The sequence below is a fragment of the Cebus imitator genome, unplaced genomic scaffold (assembly GCF_001604975.1).
Source record: "Cebus imitator isolate Cc_AM_T3 unplaced genomic scaffold, Cebus_imitator-1.0 Scaffold26, whole genome shotgun sequence".
Lineage (NCBI taxonomy): Eukaryota > Metazoa > Chordata > Mammalia > Primates > Cebidae > Cebus > Cebus imitator.
In genome coordinates this window covers 4,289,042-4,308,981 of record NW_016107341.1, presented here as the reverse complement: position 1 = coordinate 4,308,981, position 19,940 = coordinate 4,289,042, and the positions used below count along the sequence as shown (strand labels likewise).

Genomic DNA, 19,940 nt, shown 5'->3' with positions numbered 1-19,940 from the left:
AGCTATCTGTAGATTCTATTTAATAAGTTGGCTATAAAACTCTACTTGAATGGTTTTATGGTTCTAGGTCTTTGTTTCCTTGACTATATAAAGTAGAAATTATTATTTCAATTATTCCATGTCTCTATCTCCTACTGTCTTGTGACAAATGAAACAGATAATGTGAAGGCATTTAGAACAAAATAAACATTATGCATTTGTGATATTTACACATCCTTTGTTAATTTTTTATATCTATACTAAGAAAATATTCTTGGCCTTTATTTGTTCAGTGTTACTTGCTAAGTTTTAGTATTCTTATCTTGATTCAAAAGCCTCTCTCTCATAAATAAATCAGAGCAACAACTCCCAGTGCAATCATTTCAGGGACTTCCAGGTAAAGAAGACATTTTGAAAAATATTGAAAACTGCTATTTCAGATGTTAATCTTTGGAAGTCTAAGATATTCTGGGCTGTACATCAAGCAGTTGACAATTCTTTGATGTGTGCTGAGACTAAGAGATACCCAAGATCACTTCTAGAAATTTAATTCATTTAACTTTTTAATGGTCAATCAATGCCCTCCAGAGATGAACCTGGCTTAGATTTAAGACAGATTTTTAAAAATATTTCAATAACAGGGTATTTTGTAGTAGATGCCATTAATTTTAAATTCCCAGTGAGTAATTCAGGACTAGAAATAAGTGACACTAAATTTTAGATTCAGGTAATTTAGGAAAATACTATAAGGTGATAAGGTCCAGAGAAACCACCTCCAAATAGGGGGAGGCTTTCCCCTTGCACCCTTTGCTCTAGCTTCACTGAATAACTTTCTTCCTATATACCCCCAATTTTTTCTTTCATCTGTATTATTCCTCATGCTGTTCTTCAGTCTGAACTTGGCCTCATTCATTACCACATGTCTAGACCTTGTTCAACTTTCAAAGAAGTCACTACTTGTAACCTCTTTCACAAAACCATGCTCCCCACCATCACTCCTACTGATGTGGCCATGCTGTTTAATGCTGAAATTCCAAAGCACATGATTTTCCCTCTGGCTTATACATTTTATCATAATTATTCTTTGCATCATGGCTATTAAAGGCCCTTCTCAGGATGACTGTTAACATATGCAATAGGCATGGTACAGTCACCAACCAATCTGAACGGACACTGGCTACACACACCTGGTTCGGCAAGCATGCTTACTGGCTGCTGATCAGCATATGTATTGAACTGATCTCTGTAAAATCCAAAGTTTTAATATGGTGTTTTGCATATAATAGACACACTCATATATGGCACTAATAAACTTTGGAAACATAAGAAAGGTAGACTATGTGATGGGAAAAACAAGGCAGCAAGGTCACTTATTTGTGGAGTGAATTATTGGATGTCATAATAATAGCTGTTATTATAATCTAATTAATTGAGGATCTTCCATAATGGTTTCATATCTTTTCTTTGAGAGTAGAGCCTAACAAATTTCTAGAATGTTCGAAGTTTATTTGCTCTGGAAACTGAATTTCCATTCTTACTGAAACTAGATTGAATTTTACAAAGATAATTAAGAAAATAAGTAATTTATCAGGGCTATTTGTTCTTTAAATGCATGCAGCAAAGAAAATTAAACTTCATGGGAAGTTGTGATTGTAATACTTGTCAAAGATGATGAACACCTGGTTTAGTAGACTTAATGGAGCAAGGCAGCTACTACATGGATGCTCACTGGCAAAAATAACAGTATTAAATACATCCATCTTAACTAAAGGAAGAGCCAGCTAGCTTATCTTAAAAGATGTAATTAGATGTTTTTAGTGTAAATTGGGAAAACACTCATCTGTACAATTTGAAAGTCTAATTGGTTTGATTTAATCTTAAAGAAAAGTGGTCTTGTATAGCTCTCATTGTCAACAAAAGCACAGTATTTTATCAATCCTGAATAATAATCACTTCTTTGGATGGGATCCAAATGACTCTGTCTCACATATACTTTCAATTTAATAATAGCTACAATTTAAAGGATGTTAACTGTATGGCAAACACAACACTTATTTGCACTTTACATTACGCACTTAATTAAATTGTGGAAATTCAACGATTGATTAGGGGAGTTAGTCCAAAACGGTATTACTGTTATTTACTACAACTTAGGTGGGATCCCCAGAACCTTTCATAGATCTCACATTCTGACCCATTGAACTAATCTCATGCTGGGATTAAAATTTATGAGCAACTTCTATAAATAAGGTAAAACATTATTAGAGAAAATGTCTAAGTGGAAAATTATTTTTTTTAAACCAGAAGTAGAATTAATAGGCTTGCTTAATAATAATAAGAAGGATATGGCTATTTAACAGTAAAAATACTTAATAACATTATCAACAGAAAATTGCAACCCCATAAAACATTACTTTTTACATTCTGAGCCCTATAAAGCAAAAACAAGAATAAAAATTTTATGTGAACAAACTATCTAAAAGTGAGTACTTAAAATCTATTATGTACTCTGGATTAAAGTATGCTATCCTAAAGCAAATATTTGTAGATGAATATTTCTTAAAGTGGACTAAGATGTTCATAAAAAAAGTGCTGAAATGAACAAAATAAGTACTTAAGATGAAGTAGAACATTTCAAGGACCTATAATGTCAAGAAAACTGTGCTTATCTACAGAGGCACAGTTTTTCTGATGTCCTGGTGAAGGATTGAATGGAGGAAAAACACAATCAGAAAACTATATGTTTTGTCTAAAAACAAACTGAATTGACTCTTGTTCCCCGCCCCCCCCCCATTAAATTGCTTGTTTATGTTCACTGGCAATAAAAGGAAGTAAAGATAATTCTTTGGATCACTCAAAACAAACAAAATACAGATTATACATATAACTCAAGTACAACACAAAGTTAATGCTAGATTTCTATGTGAACAAAACAAAATCTTGTACTTTAAATAGATGTCTTCTATACACATGGATACAGGGAAGGAACTATCCCACGCCGGGGCCTGTCGAGGGGTGGTGGGATAGGGAGGGATAGCATTAGGAGAAATACCTAATGTAGATGATGGGTTGATGGGTGCAGCAAACCACCATGGCATGTGTATACCTATTCTGCACATTCTGCACATGTACCCCAGAACTTAAAGTATAATAAATGTAAAAATAAAAAATGCTAAAATAAAAAAATTGATGTGTTCTCCTATCTGCAGAGAGCAAATAAATTCTTAATCATTTTCTTCCCACTCTGTTTATATATTCTTATTTAAAATTGTTTCTGAAAGTTTAATATTATTGCAGTTTCCTTCTCCATATTATTAACTATCTTTTATATTTCTCTTATAGCGTGATTTTTGCCCAATTCATATAGATATGTAGATTATAAATTTGGTTATTGTCAAATATTAATAGTAACTCAGTCAAAAACAACTTATCCAAAACGTTGCTACCAAAAGGGCACTTGACTATAAATGACTCACATTATATTACAGATTCCATCTTGTTCCCATCCTCAACCCCCGGCCCTCTGCTCAATAACTAATCTGAGATCAACTGTTGATCAGGGTCAGTTCACTAAAGGGGAAACATGTTGACTCACAAGTTTCAATAAAACTAAAGTAGCCTCTGATTGGCTCTTTCTTGGACAACAAGCATGTTTTGTGTGGGACTGACACCAAAGAAGAAAGCAGTATTAGGTTGAACAATTTCTGTTCATTGACAGCTGTTAACATTTATACCAAAACAATTTTGTTATAAACTTTAGGATTAAAGAAAGGTAAAACTAAGTAGCTAAAACTATGCATGAATTGCTTTTCTATATATTTAAATTCTAGAGTAATATGAAAATCGACAGCTGCCAACTGTACAGGTAATCATATTTGTTACTCATTTACTCAACAAACATTCTCTAAGTAACTCTTTGGGCAAGACTGTCTGCTAAGTGCTGGGATACCAAGATGAGTAAGCCCTATCTCTGATCTGAGAATTGTTCACTCTTATGGGGAAGACAAAAATAGAAATAGGTAATTTAAATCAAGGAACAATGATAAAATACGCACATTTTGTGAACTGTGTGTGTTAAGAACATAGCAGGAAAAGAAGGCAAAATGGGGAAGAGGGTGAATTAAGTGCAGGGCATACGTAGGTTGATGTATCCATGTAAAATATTGTGCTGGCCCTACACTTCTGTGCTCTCAGGTGCATTCTTCAGTCTTTTCCTTGCTTACTTCTCAGAGTAGCTGCCCTGTACACTGTTTCCCAGACTTCTCTGTCAACTGGCTTCCAGTTGGATTTGATCAGGCACTGGCAGAGATTGGAGAATGGGAGGAAGAGAGAACCAGGATATTTCTCCCCATCCTTGTCTGTCTCAGGATATATTTCTGGCATTGACTCAATCTCTTTCATGTTTCTTGCTCCCAGCAAGCAGGCTTGTCCTGATTTCGGCTCTCACTATCCTCTAGCCTATGGTGACAGTAGCTTTTTCTGCTGCTTCACTATCCCCTATTTAATTTCTCTGCTGCTTTTATGAATATATAATCAATTGCTAGTCATTTGTTTCCTCTATTTTATATATCTGGAACAGTTTCTATTTTCCTGGTTGGACACAAATGCCTGACAGATTGAGTCTAAATTACAGGAGTTTCGAACCAATCAACACATAATAGAGAGTTCATGAGCGTATACAGAGATAGTGTAGGTAAAAGGATTGGTAGGCTGAGGGTGGAACCCTGAGGTATACAGCAACAGATGAAGGAAACATAGCCTTTGAAGGAGTTCAAAGATTAATTTACAATTTTGAGTAGAACAAGAAAAATGTGGCATTCACTTAAGCCCCTGAGGAAACCTAGGTATCACTTAGGCACAGCATTTCTCACATGAGGTTTCTGAAGACAGAGAAATGAGGTCACATATCTAATAAAGACCAGAACTGAAACTTAAACCTGTTTCCCTGTGTAGTGTTCTTGTGATAACAAACCCATAATCATTCTAATAGTGTGACATTTCATGTCATTTTCACCTGTTCTGACCTTGTTCTATGTGTGCACTTCAGTTTCCTTTTATATAAAGCTAATACATATTATTATTTACCTCCTGGGTAATTAGAATAAACTACTTAGAATAGTTAAATGTATTGAGAGAGGTTGGAACATCACATGAAGGACAATAGAGCTACTAGATTTTTTATTTTTTTGAGACGGAGTCTTGTTCTGTTGCCCAGGCTGGAGTGCAGTGGCATGATCTTGGCTCACTGCAACCTCTGCCTCCAGGGTTGAAGCGATTCTCCTGCCCCCGCCTCCTGAGTAGCTAGGATTACAGGCATGTGCCACCACATCCAGTTAATTTTTGTATTTTTAGTAAAGACGGGGTTTTACCATATTGGCAGGCTGATCTTGAACTCCTGACCTCATAATCTGCCCACCTTGGCCTCCCAAAGTGTTGGGATTTCAGGTGTGAGCCACCATGCCCGGCCAGGGCTAATAGATTTTATCACAGTATTATGAAAAGTAAGCTAGTGATTGTACAGCTTATAGACATTCTTTATATGTGTTTGCTGAAGCTAAGGACTTTTTGCATTTGGTAGTAATTTACTATTTGTTTAATAAAACCAAATTTGAAATTAGTATTTGGAGAAGTTAGTTTAGTAATTAATTTTTCTGTAAAAGGATTTTTACACCATTAGTTTCTTCTCAGCTTCATGTATTTAAGAATTTCCATGGACTTAAATGAGGTTCCATGATTGATTGATTTTCTATTTGCATGATATTTTAAATAAAATATATATTTTTAATTTCAAGAAGATTTCCCTCCCACCTGGGGAAAGTCTTCTGAATCTTTTTGTGTCATCTTCTCATTCTTTCTCTTTTAATTTTTCAGTACCCCAAGGTACTTCAAAGTTAAACACAAATGAGAAAATTTGGAAATTGTTAAATGAATGCAAAGTCATTCCCATTTAATAGATGATGATGTCTTACTACCTATAGCTTTTACCGTTAGTTTGTAACATTTAAATTCATGTTAAAAGAAAAACAACTACTCAACACTTATACTGTAGAATGTAGATTCAGCTAAAATCCAATATTGCAAATTTGCACTTACCTTCTGTGTCTGCTAGTCCTACTCCTACCCCTGGCTGTTTTACAGGCTCTTGTCCATTCTGTCCCATCTTCCCTCTGTTTAAAAATAAAATAAAATGATATATTCAGTTATGATCTCATGAACTCAAAGGAGGCTAAGTTTGCATAAATAATATTACATTGAAAGTAATGGCAAAAACCGCAATTATTTTGGACCAACCTAATATTTTCGGACTTGCAATAATTATTTGAATGGGGCATATACACATAGTTAATTGCTCCATATCATCATTTTAAAATGTGAACTTGTTTATTATTCCTATTCCTCAAAATTCAGTAATTTTTATTTGTAGGCTCATTTATCAAAAAATAAGACCATCATGACATTTCCAAATTTTGTTTTAGAATATTTTATTTATTTCTAACTCAAAAATGATAAAGGGCTTTATATTTTTATACATTGTATTGATGAGTTATTCTAGTTTTTTTTTGGTGAGAGGAGCAATATTGAATTAAATAATATATAAAAATGATACTGTAATAGAAGATTTCTTATTTCATGTATTTTATTTTATTTTATTTTATTTCAATTCTTTCCTGTTTTTTTCTGCTGTGTTGTGCAAACTGGCTTTTGTAGTCAGCCAGATTGCTTGGTCTCCATTCCTCGCTTTGCTATTTCTTGCTGTGTGTAAGCTAAGGCAAAGTGCCTGGTCAAGACTGTTTCTCCTTTTGTGATATAAAGATAATATTAGCTACATTTTGATTATGAAAAAAATTTCATCAAAAATGCATTAAAAAGGTTTAACAGAGTGTCTGAGAAATAATAAGCATTCAATAAATATAGCATATTAGTAGGTAGGTATGCTTATAGTAGCCTTAGAATTCAGCAAAAATCTGCTAATCACTTTCAGTTTTCAGCTTCAAACTTTTTTGTAAAGTCAACTAGATGAAAAATTCATGATACTTTGAGCATTGTAAGTTAAGAATGTTAATAATTTAACAGCTAAAGAACTGTAGGACACTTCTTATTTCTTCAGCTAGAGAAAAAGCTACATGGCACGTGAAAAAGTTTGGAATTTGTCTTTATATAAACTTAGATAAGGTGTTTTAAAAAGATGGAATAAAAACTTAAGTGTTATAGAAGGATGCTTGAACAGAAGAGCATCTTGATGCTGTACTTTGTAGACAACACTTCTGGCATAGCAGGATTTACGAACAATTAATTCTAACTTTCATAGGAAGTACTTGGTTTGCTGGACCTGCTGAAAAGATAACTGTATTTATTTCTTAAAAATCCAATTATATCTTAGTTGAAAACTGCTCTAAAGGTCCTCTTACTCCACTTCAGAGAAGGTGCTGACATGTTTCTACACATAATATAAGAGGAACATGTAAATTCAGAAATTATTCTATCTCGAAGGCCATTACATTGTTCCATTATGATAATTCTAGGTTAAAGGTTTAAGCACAAATTTTTATTAAGTGTTTATGTGAGGGACCAAGTTCATGCAAATTAAACAATTTCCAGCATTTCTGTTTTACCATATGTATGTTAAAGCATGATCTGCATGGTCGACATCTGCATACATATTTAAACAAAGCACAAAACTTTAGCTTATGTAATTGCTTCATCAAGATTCAAGACAAGTAATTAAGTAAAAAAAAATGAAAAAGAACTCTGCTCTGTCAGCATTAGAGAAGAAAAAAAGCTTAATAGCAACCATCTTACTTTTATCAGTACAGCTACGCTGGTAGAGAGAGCGAAAACATAACCTGTTTCTCAGCCACACTCAATTGAAAGTGAATGTCTTTTTAGTATTTCTGATCTAGTAGATTAGAATACTAAAAAATTAATACTCTTAATACTATCCCAGGCTTTCTAAAAGTAGTTATTATAAGTCTTAGTAATTCTAGTAAAACTACATTTTGATAATTTTTGGCTTTGTTCTTGATTCTTAGACTTCATATGTTAATGGTGATAACCAGCTAGTCTTTGCTTTCAATCAAAACTGTTTTTAACATAGATACTTAGCCAATATGTGTAGCAAGTACATTTTGAAGATTATACAAAAAGCTTTTGCAGTATTGGGAAGTTAAATTAAGTGGGAAGGAAATGTAACGGTGGGTCATGTGAAGAATGTGGTTTCTCTGAATTCCCAATGACTACTCTTCAGCTCAGAAGATTTTGGCTATACATTTTATAATTTATATTTTTAAACAACCACTAAATATTTATTAAACACTTTTCCTAGCTCAAGCAATAATTGTATTAGATATAATGGGGCATATAAAAGAACTACCAAATACTACTTCTCACACATATTCTATAAAGGTTTTCAAAAGTTGGTTGTGCTCATATGGCAAAGCAAGAATCTCCTAGACAGTTGTGAGAAGCTTTGATTTACAAGAGAAAAAGGAAAACGGGAAAAAACAAAATTGGAATGTGGCATATACATAGAAAATACATAATCTACTCATCCTTCAGACATTGACAAATTAACATAGTTTACTCTTTGGAAGTTATAACTTTATCATCAGTGTTAAATTACATATTTTAAAAGGTGCAGAAAAATTGGAAGGATAACAAATGATGTGTGGTTCAAAACCTTTATAAATTCACATGACATCTACAGCTTAGTGAGAAATGTAATGAATTTGTAGAAATTCTTTCCTGTCAAATTGAATTATCAGAAGTCAAAGACTAATGGGATTAGATTCCTTTTAGAAAGAATTTCCAATAAAATAGAACTGATTAATTACAAATAACTCTATTGAATCCATAGAGTAAGTCTCATGAAAGAAAAGAAAGCTAAGTTGGACAGGTGCTACAATAATAATTTGCTTAATTTAAATTAAAAAATGGAGTTTGAAACAACAAAATGAACACATTTTTTTCACTGTAAAAATCCATTTTCCCTATTGCTTTGCTTTTATAAACTGAAACATTATCAAAATATTACAACTATTGTGGACATAAAAAAGATTTATAAAAATGTTTATTTTAAAACAAAAAGAAATAGAATATCCACCCCCTGAAGTCTTCACTTAGAATTGGAGAAAAACGAAAAAGACCCTTTCACAACCCACATCAGGGTTGGCAAGCTCTGCAAAGTGCCACTTAGTAAATATTTTAGATGAGTTCTTTTCTAAGGACTTAATTCTGCTCTGTAGCACAAAAGCTGCATCAGGCAACGCAGAGGTATTAGGTACAGTTGTGTTCCAATACAACTTAGTTTATGTTCACTGAAATTTTAATTTCCTATAATTTTCATGTATCACAAAGTAAGACACTTGTTTTGTTTTTTTCATACACATTAAAAAATGGAAAAACCATTTTTAGCTCACAGGCCATAGAAAACCAGATGGTATGCTGGATTTGCCCTGGCCTAAATACTGGGACCCGGGTGGTCCTGTGGTATTTTCAAAATCCAGAATAGTTAATGGGAAGGAGAAGGAAAGGTCAGGAAGTTTCGATTTTGATATTGGAACAGACATAACCTACATATTTATCTTGAATGCCACCAATATGACCAAAGTGATTCTAACACATTTAGTCTGCTTAAGTTTTGCATTTGATTTGCAAAATGACTTTTTTTGAGGTTTAACATTATGAATGAGTACCTACTCAGGGACCTAGCCATACTTGCTATTTGTTCTAGAAAGTATGGAAACACTTCAAAACCTTCAATGTTAGTTGTAGAGGGATTTTTAGTTGAAAAGTCTATATGATTATTCACTATGTCATCTATTTCAAATATGAGATATGGATTCTTTGAATATGTTTAAGTCTCTCCTGATTCAATGTATACATGTTTGTCTCAAATACCAGTAATGTTTGCATTTGGTCATTATGCGATTAAAACATTACTGTACTCCTGCAGAACTTTATCCTGGTATGGCTAAATTATTGTTTAAGCAGTTTTTACATTAAATACAGATTATATTGATTAAGTAGTTCTGGTAGTGACTAACATTTATCCTTAGAATCAACTGGATTAATCCAATCTTTCTTGAACAATCTATCTTTATGTAGGCATTAACACTTCAAGTGTCTCAGGGACAATGACTCAGAATTGGATAATCATCTAGTTATTTCCTCTTAACTGTTGAGAATGCCTTACTCATGATGCTGAGTAAGCTTTGAGTAACAAAAAGAGACCCACTTACATCCTTGGAATAGGAAATAGATTAGTCTCCCCTGCAGTGCTGCTGCTTCCTTCACTGTCCACGCTATACCCACTGCCAAAGCTGCTGCCCGAGGAGCCGGTGGACACAGAGCTTTCTGCAGGCCGGTGATTGGGAGGCTTTGCTGTATGGTGTGGGAAGATTCAACACCACAGTTAATAAATGAAGCTGACATTGATCTACAAATGCATAATTATACATCTTCTTAATTTACATGTAGAAAGAAACAGTTACTGAAGAATTCTACATTTTCGACCTGCCTTTTCATTTCCTTTACTGATAATGCACAGCAGTAACAAATTATTTTACTGTTTTTACTGGACGTCAAAGAAAAACAATCACTTTTAGGAAAATAATATCTAATTTTTAGACTGAGTTAAATAGTATGTAACTATTTTACTATTATTATTTTTGTGGTTTTGTTTTACAGTATTGCAATAGTGATATGGTAAATAAATAAGAATTTTGGCTATTTCATGGAGAAAAGAGTTTAGAAAGACTTGGGTAGATAGAAATGGCAGGATAAAAAACTGCTTAATATTTTTCATATTACTAGATAATAATCTGTTTTTCTCCTTAGAAACAAAAGATGCAAAATAGAATTTTAAGAAGTTATTGAAAATTCTGTATTTATGTGCCTCTGTCTACTATCTCCAGGAAGTTTTAAAAATTTAAACATATCTGTTTCCCTTCAGGCATTTCCTAGTTTATCACTGAGACTTGTTTCAAAAATTTCCTAAGTTTGATATTTTTATTTGAATATAAAAATCCATATTACCATAGAGATGTTACAAATTTGTACAATAAATTATGCAGTAGGGGAATAGTACTAATATTGTTGGCAGATTTGAGAAGAAATTTTGTTGCAAACAGAAGGAAGATAAGGCAAGTGTTTCCCTTATTTTGCTGGGGAGAATTTTCTCTATTAAGTTTTTGAAACTGTTGATATTTGTCTTCTGCCAGAGAGTGAATTTTTTGGTCACACTGATCTGGTTTTGAATTACAATCTAATTTTCAACAATTCTAAGTTGCTTTTCTCATTTGAAAACAATGGAGTCAGTAATGCCTACCTTGTAAAATTATGATTATGAGGAGTGGGATACATAGGAGTCAGTAACTTACTTTTCTTCCTCCTGTGATATTATATGCCACATTCCCACTCTTCTCAAGGGCTTTGCCGTCAATGGCTGTTTCTTATTGTCGTTGAACTTAAATAGTCTTTGACAATGAATTTACCTGTATTCTCCTGTAAATCTAAATGTGTTATAACCTACAAATCTACTTAGAGTCTTTCTTCTTCATAAATGCATCCCTATTCCATCAGGAGTTATTAGCCAGCTGGATACATTTATACTACTGGGTGAATAGCTGATAATCATTTTATGATCCTAAGATATCTACGTATTTCTTAAGGATATGTATAAACACACAACAATTCTTAATCTGGTTGAATTTTATCAATATAATAACCAAATGAAGTGTAACACATAAACGTTGTGTGGGAAACCATTTGAGGACAGGAAATTCACCAACAGGGTAGCTAGGATCAAGTCTTGCAAAGGATTTACCTTTTCCCCCATTTCTTCATTTTCCATTTCAACAATAGTAGATCCTCTAAAGCCACAAGGAATTTTTATATCTAGTCCAGTGGCAGTATGATCCCTTCCCCAGAATAGGAAAATAAGAAATAACATTTTAATAATGAGTCAATTGTGTATCAGATGTGTTTTAGTTAGAAATGGCTATTTAGAAAAAGGTGTTCCTAACTTATAGACATCTGATATACAATTGACTAACTGAATTGAACGCTCTCAAACAGCCAGTCACCAATGAATTGCTAGTTGCCCACAGGAGTACATTTGTGGAAACAGAATAGTTATGTTTCTTGAATATTTTCTTTAACGTACATAGAAGAAATCCAGATGATGTATTTAGTGTTAAAGAAAATTATCTAAATTATTCTTAAAAGAATAATTTAAAAACCGTAAAGGTAATATTAGTAGGATATAAAATTACGGACATGTATAAAGTAGATTAAAATGCATAATCTACATAATGAGTCAGATCAGTTAATTGATTATAAACAAAAGAAAGATGTCATACTTTTTGACTGGCATTATATAATCGAATTCATAGATGTTAGTATGACATTGAATGGAAGACATTAATTCCATCAATTCCATCAATTGGAAAATCACAATCTACTATTTTCAAAGATAAACCTTAATTAATAAACACTAATATTTAATCAATTTATATTTACTAAATTAAAATAATTTTCATTTAAGAGTAACATCACAATGAACAAAAATAGCTATACTATAAAAAGTCTTATTATTTACATTTGAAAATAGTCCATCCTTTCTTTTGTCAACTTTGGTTTTACCTGATGCAATTTTTTGTTCTATTCCTCTTCTGGCAAAGTTAAGAAATGTGCACAGAATATAAAATAGCATAATAAAAAGAAAGAAACAAAGCTAGAAATAAATTTAAGAAAGGACAGTTTTTCTCCATCTTGCCTATCCCTTTGAATAGAAATCTTGTTTGGAAAACCTGTGCAAGAGTTGTCATTATTTTAAATGCAAACAAATAACATTTTATAAGAAATACTATAAAACAAATCCAGGGAACATAATAGAACCAGTCTAGTATCTCTGCAAAACAAGATTACATCTAAGGTTCTGTCTATGACAATTTTAGGCATTTAGAAGTTAGGTGAATAATTCAAATGGATCTAGATTGTTGGCGTTATCATAACAAAACATCTGGTGCTGGGTTAAATTCTGTATTCTTAACCTGGTATCTAAGTGTAGTCCAGAGATATATAGCCTGATATTTGGTTAGTTGATGAAAAATGAATTAACTTAACACACAACAGACCTTTTCTTCTTACTGGGCTATATCTACATATCATAAAATGTGATAAAATAAAAAATATAGAAGTTTTGATAAGCTGGTTCTAAGAATCCATATTTTAATAGATCTTTTCCAGGTATTTGAAACATGTGTTTTACTCATTTCTTGCTCTTGAAACAGACTTCAAAAAAGAAAGCACCAATTCTTTTAAATTGAGCTAAATCTGCATAAAAGCAAACTTTTTAACAAATGAAGTTTTTTTAGGACTTTATTATCTGAGGCTGGAGCTTAGGTAATCTCAAGACATCTAAGAATTTCAACCAAATTCTTTAGTTTCCCTCTCAAAAGAGTTTTTTATTGGTCTGCTCCTTTCCAAATATATCTTGCATGATTCTCCTTCAAACAAACACTTCACATGGAAGCCCTCTCAGACCATTCACTCTGGCTCCCTTTGGTTTGGCTTTTTCCTTCCAACTTTTTTAAGCCCTCCTTTATCCTATCACTTTCATGTATCTAAATTAAAGTTATCTGTAAAGGCCTAGCTCAGAAATCACTTGCTTCATGCATTTTTCCTCATTCTCCCATTCAGAAGCGACCTCTCCTAAATCTGGACTCTTGTAGCACATAATCTGTCATTATTGGAAGCAGAGCCTATGTTTTCACCTTGGTAACCGCCTTAAAAACTTGTCCTGGAAGTTGTTTGAATAATATTGAATGAATAAATAATAATAATAATAGTAAATTAATAATTCTTTCCTTTAATCAAATGATCAAAACATCTGAATGATTTAATAGATAATTTCACTTTTTAAAATAAAGTTTTTTGTTTTATACAAATAATAAATTTCTCACCCAGAAGGCCACTTGATATGGAAGGTTTTTATTTTTTCCCCCCATGTTCTTTGTCAAAGAAACTTTAGGGAGTCATATATATATATATATATATATATATATATATATATACACACACACACACATTCACACACTATATATATATATATATATATATATATATATATATATATGGGCTTTTAAAACCAGAGATAACTTTAATCTGTAAGGAAAAATGGCGATCATTCATATTGTATAGAAAAAGGTGATTTTTTAAACCCCAATCTCCCAAAACACTGGTTTAATTGAAGTAAATATTTAATGACAATACAATAAATGTTGGAGATTATAGACTTGTGAATTTCAAAAAGTTCATAATAGATCACAAATATTACATATATATTTAAAATGAAAACAACAAGAGAAAATAATATGTATAGTAATGTTCTGTGGGAGCCAGCACTATTATGGACTCTAGAACTTGTCCTGAGCCCACATGTTGGCATGTAGATAGTCAGAGAGCTCTGGGTTATATTTAAGTATAATATCTCTCTGTTTGTCTATGTTGTTGAAGGAAATAATATTTTAAAACACTAAAACAAAGTATAATCTTCCATAATTTTATAATTTCAAAATCAACAATTTTGAAATATTCTACTTCTGCTTAATTCTTGCAACTCTTTTAATTAGAGTTTCAGAAACCATGGACCTACTATGTGTGAATGTATTATGTACCTGTGTATTACACATGAAAAAAGTTTATATAAACATTGAGAGGCTTTTCTTAATAAAAAGATACATCTTTGGAGTCATTTTTTTATGAATTATGTTTTTGCGTCTAGTTTCTTTTTGAAATCCTAAGTGTATTATCAAGTACCAACTACAGAAAGAGTGGATGCTATAAATATATAGTAGAATCAGCTCATTTACAGAAAGGGTCCTGTGCCCTAAAAGAATAAATCTTAGAATGTTGAATCATTTTTGTAACTCAATTATTGAGTGGGCACCTCAGGTAAACAAATGCTACCTTCTGTGACACAAATCAAACTGTTTTATTCTTTGACCTCTTCACTTTCTTTGGCTGTTAATGGTTAGACATCATTGTGTTTTATTACTCCACTGTGGCTAATCTTAATTAAATCGGAATTGTCTCTTTGACTGCACATCTGTCTTCAATTAGTTTGCTCTGTTGGCTTTTCCTTCCTCTACTACACAGTATTTAAATATGCAATGTTATTACTGTACCTACCACATGGTGGCAGCACTTTGCGCTGAGAGCACGGATCAAATTGTAGACTCGACTTTAACCACTTTTATACCACATCCAGTTGTCTGAAATTTAAAAGTCAAGGTCTTTGCCTCTCTCACTAAATTCCAAAAATTACTCCAAAAATGCCTGGAATGTATATAGGTTGCTGTCTACGATGTTCTATTATTGGTTTTATATCTTTGGTCCAGCACAGGACTATTTACAAATATTCTTATGTATTATATAGGTAGCTAGTACTTTCCCAAATTACTTGGTTAATACAGTAGTATCTTCATACATACAGTCTTTGAAATTTTAAGATTAACTGAATCAATCAGCAATTTTGTTTATTCCAGTTGTTTAATCATGGAACAGAAATAATTACCTAGCTGTTTTAGAAATCATGTATCTAGGGAATTTTTACTCCCTTTAACTAGCTTTCATTTAGTTAGTATTTACATCAGGGACCTTTCTCCTTTCTCTCTTTTTTCTCTGTTTATCCCTCTTTCCTTTCCTTCCTTCCCACCTCCTCTCTCTGTCATCTACCTGTTTTTATTGCTGTTATTGTTTTTGCTTATTTTCACTAAAGGGAGTTTGAAGTTTTATCTCAATAAAAAATTTTTTTGAATGTGGGTCTTAAAATTTCAGGTTTTAAGTGCCATTTTGACCAGCTATTATTGGTATGTTTTCCCTTGAACTATATACAATCACACTTTCTGTATGTTTTTATTACAGTTCAGGGATTCTAATTTAAGAAGAGATATTGCATATTAAAAGTAATTTAGAAGTTTAATTTTTTTTCTAAATCTACTTCAGTATAATTGTTATCTATTTGGGAAAATCTAAAGCAAGCTGGACACAAGAAAAATGGCCTAGGTAGTCGCAATGCAGCTATTTGTAGGAGTTTTCACACACCACCAAATTACAAGTTTTAGCAAATACAGGTATTGAAACTCTGATATCTGTATCAGTCACTTGTAAGTTGTTAAGTATGGAAGTTGAAGGAAGGATGTAATTGAAAATTTCGTTTTCAAACGACAAATTATTAAATGACTATATAATCATTACAGGTATATATATATACATGTAAATAATATACCTACTATAAAGTTATCACAAATCATGAGCAATTAAATGTTGCAGCATTTTTCCTTATAAAAATAAAAATACTTCCCTTAAGATGTTTCATATTCATATAGTAGCTTCTTTTAGAGAAGATGGAGACATGTTGCCTCCATTTGTTGTGTTCAAGAAAGACGGTAAAGCTTTTATGTTCACAGTTTTCTCTCTCCATACACACTGGCCTTGTTACTGAGCTCTTAAAGACATTTTAATTAACAATTTAATTTGTTTATAATAAGTCATTATCTGACTTTATAGATAATAAGATCAGATAATAAGATCAATGATCACTTCAGGAAACAGAAGTAATAGTACAAAGCAATGTAATGAATGAAAGTGAAGTTAGCTTAACTAATAACACGGTATAGAGGAATTTTTTTCTTACAAAAAAAGTACGTATTGGTTCAGCATACTATAGCCCTTGCATTTAAAAGGCAATGATAATGTTGCCTTTTAAGTAGGTCTTCCTTTTTTTTTTGAGATGTTTTTAGTTCACAAGTGATTTTGGAAGAAGCCACTGAAAATATAGTTTAAGTGAGAATCAAATTTTATAGTAAATAATGAAAGAAAGTTTGACTAAGACATTACCATATATGAAAGTTAAGAAAGTAAATTCATTTTGTCTTAAATAAGTTTAGGCTGTAATTCCAACTATGTTCAAATAAATAGAATGAACAAAGAATGTATCCACTGCCAAATTCTGGTTTGGTGCTAAAAAATGCAAATACAATAATGATCTTTATCTTTCAACAATTAATAGCATGGGAGATCATATGTGAAAGAAAAAACATTCAGTTTTTAGCTACATCAATTTTTCATGGGCAACTTTAATGTTTTAAATTTTCCTTTTATTCTCTTTTGAAACAGAAGCATTTTCTCTCTTGCTGTTTGCTTGCACTACACTTGCATTAGGCTGTCAGACAGGTATTTCCAGCTGACAACTGGAGAATTAAAAAGCCAAGCAGAGATAAAGACTACTGTAAAACATGCAGGTTTGTTTGAGTAAAAAGTCATTCTAAAAATAGTCACTTTGAAAAGCGTTCTTACATAATCCTGAAACTGTGAGAACTTACATCACGACCGCTTAGATAACAGGAATGCTGTCCTTAAATGGAATCCGAACATTTTGAAAATTCATTAAATTCTGCCCAAATGCAAAAGGTTGAGCACTTTTCCAGTTCATTTTCATATTATTCCAATTTGGTCAATGGCCATGAAGTAAAGAGGAGGTTTGGACAATTATTTGATAAACGCATGTCTGGTTTCATGAGACCCAACCTCTCTAGTTAATATCAGTAATCTTTCTCCAAATAGATCCTTAAAAAATACTTTCGGTTTACCTATAGATGGCTACATTGCAGTGGACTGTACAGATTATGAGAGAACCAGAGGCAGAACAAATAAATTATAATTAATTCTATTTTCCAGATATTTTTAAACATGATGATGTTTGGTTGCACATAAATGTAAATTGATGACTGATTGCATTTTTTTTTTCTAGACAGAGTTTTTCTTTGTTACCAGGCTGGAGTGAAGTGGCTGATCTTGGTTCACTGTAACCTCTGCCTCTCGGGTTCAAGTGATTCTCCTGCCTCAGCCTCCTGAGTGACTGGGATTACAGGTGTGCACCACCACACCCAGCTAATTTTTGTGTTTTCAGTAGAGACGGGGTTTCACCATGTTGGACAGGATGATCTCAATCTCTTGACCTCGTGATCCACCCGCCTTGGCCTCCCAAAGTGCTGGGATTACAGGCGTGAGCCACCGCACCCGGCCGATTACATTTTTCTTTTTCCATCTCAGTTGAAGACAGACAAAACGCACACTTTTCTTACTCATTATAATTTTTTCCATATACCTTTAAATTCAATAAATATTACTAGCATGAGAGATTCATAAGGACAGTAATTTTTGTCTATTTTGTTTGCTGTAGCATCACCAACACCTTGAAGAGGTTCTGTGATACAATTTGCACTAAAAATAATATCAGCAAATGTATATAAAAATGACCTAATAAGTGATTCAGATAATACTTTTCATAAATGATAAACACATATTTGCAAATATCCTTCTAGCATTAAATATTTTGAAACTCACCAAATTATGTATTTGAAATTAAGGATCAAGTATTCGGTAAGAAACTTTCCATTTTTCCTCAAATTTGAATCTTCAGTTTTTCTATTGCTATGTCAATACAATTAATATCTGCTATATAGGATCAGTAATGTAGATAATGGAAGAAAAATCAGTTGATAATTCATAAACAACTGTTTTTCTATAAATGTTAACTTCACAATAAGGACAAAAAGTTTTATTCTACCTTTATAATACTTCTGTCACTCTAGTTTAGCTTGGAAGCAGGTTGATTAAAGCTGATAGGCAACTTACCAGACAAATTTCAAAAGGAAAAAGTAATAATTATAGACACAGAAACGTAATTTAATCTATATCATTCCCAATAAAACAAAAAAATTGCTATATAAATTTAAAATGTCATTTGTCAATCTTAATAATTATAAATTAAAATCAAATGAGAAAAGAAAGAAGGGGTTCTGAAATAGGAGGATATAAAAGATATAGAAAATTTACAGACAAATATGATAAACATGTTTTGGAAGAATCCCTTAATCAGTCTTTGACTATTGTAAAAATTATGATTGTGTATAAGTCAGTGGCTCTTAAATATTTTTAAGCTTAAATATATTTAAATAATTTAATTTATAATAAGTTATAAATTGTAACCTAATATACTTAAATATTTAAGCAGGACAACCAGCTTAAATATTTTGGTCTTATCTTAGAACTTTTTAAATAATCCAACGAACTTTGTTTTATGTAGGTTATATCTACTGATATTTATCATATTCAAAATAAATAAAACATTAAAACAAAAAATCAACAAGCACATATTCCATTAGTCATCAAAGCAATGACATCATGACACCTTATGTAGCTGCTGGGAAACTTCACTGTACACTTGAGAAAAAAATGAGAGTGAAAAGGCAAATAACATGTTAATCGTAAGAATATTTTGACCTTGAAGAACCCTAAAAGGGTGTCTGGGACACCCCTCGTCCCCCATCAGGAATCAGTGGACACACTGAGAATTACTGGTCAAGACCCACAGTAATGGAAATGAAGTACTGTGAAAAATGAGAAGAAACTGATTAGCATCAGTTTCTTTGACAGTCATTTTAAACAATTACATACGTCAATACCATTTTATTATGCTATTTAAATTTTGCGTTCTGTCTGTACTGAAAAATATCGAGTTGTCAGCTTTTCTGACCAGATTTGTTATTGATATTGGTATTCATATTACTGGTCTCTAAGCTTCTTAAAAACTTGTTTCATTCAGAACTTCACAACTCTAGAAATATACGGCATGAATTAAAAATATATTGGATCACAAAAACTTGCTTGTTTTTTTTATCTTTGGTTAAAAACAAAACAAAACAAGAAAATACTATTTTATAGTGCACAGAAACCTAGAGTAAATAATGATAATTGGCAGGCATAAAATAATGCAAATTCTTCCCTAAAGAGTTTTTCTGTACATAAAGTCTCTTTAATATTTTTGTACATTAATAGTTGGAAGGAAGCAAAATGGTGATTAAATAGTTATTGACTTTATTAAATGCCATTGG

General features: G+C 32.1%; 1 protein-coding gene across 5 annotated transcripts in view; it reads right to left on the bottom strand.

Moving 5' to 3' along the window:
• PCLO (piccolo presynaptic cytomatrix protein) overlaps positions 1-19,940 on the bottom strand; it is a 409,272-nt gene that overhangs the window by 38,363 nt on the left and 350,969 nt on the right. For all 5 annotated transcript variants that reach the window (XM_037736537.1, XM_037736540.1, XM_017523093.2 and 2 more), the window contains 2 exons: positions 10,218-10,359; positions 6,073-6,146 (listed from right to left, as the gene is read on the bottom strand). In XM_037736537.1, the coding sequence (XP_037592465.1) occupies positions 6,073-6,146; positions 10,218-10,359 (216 nt within the window). The remainder of the gene's footprint in view (positions 1-6,072; positions 6,147-10,217; positions 10,360-19,940) is intronic.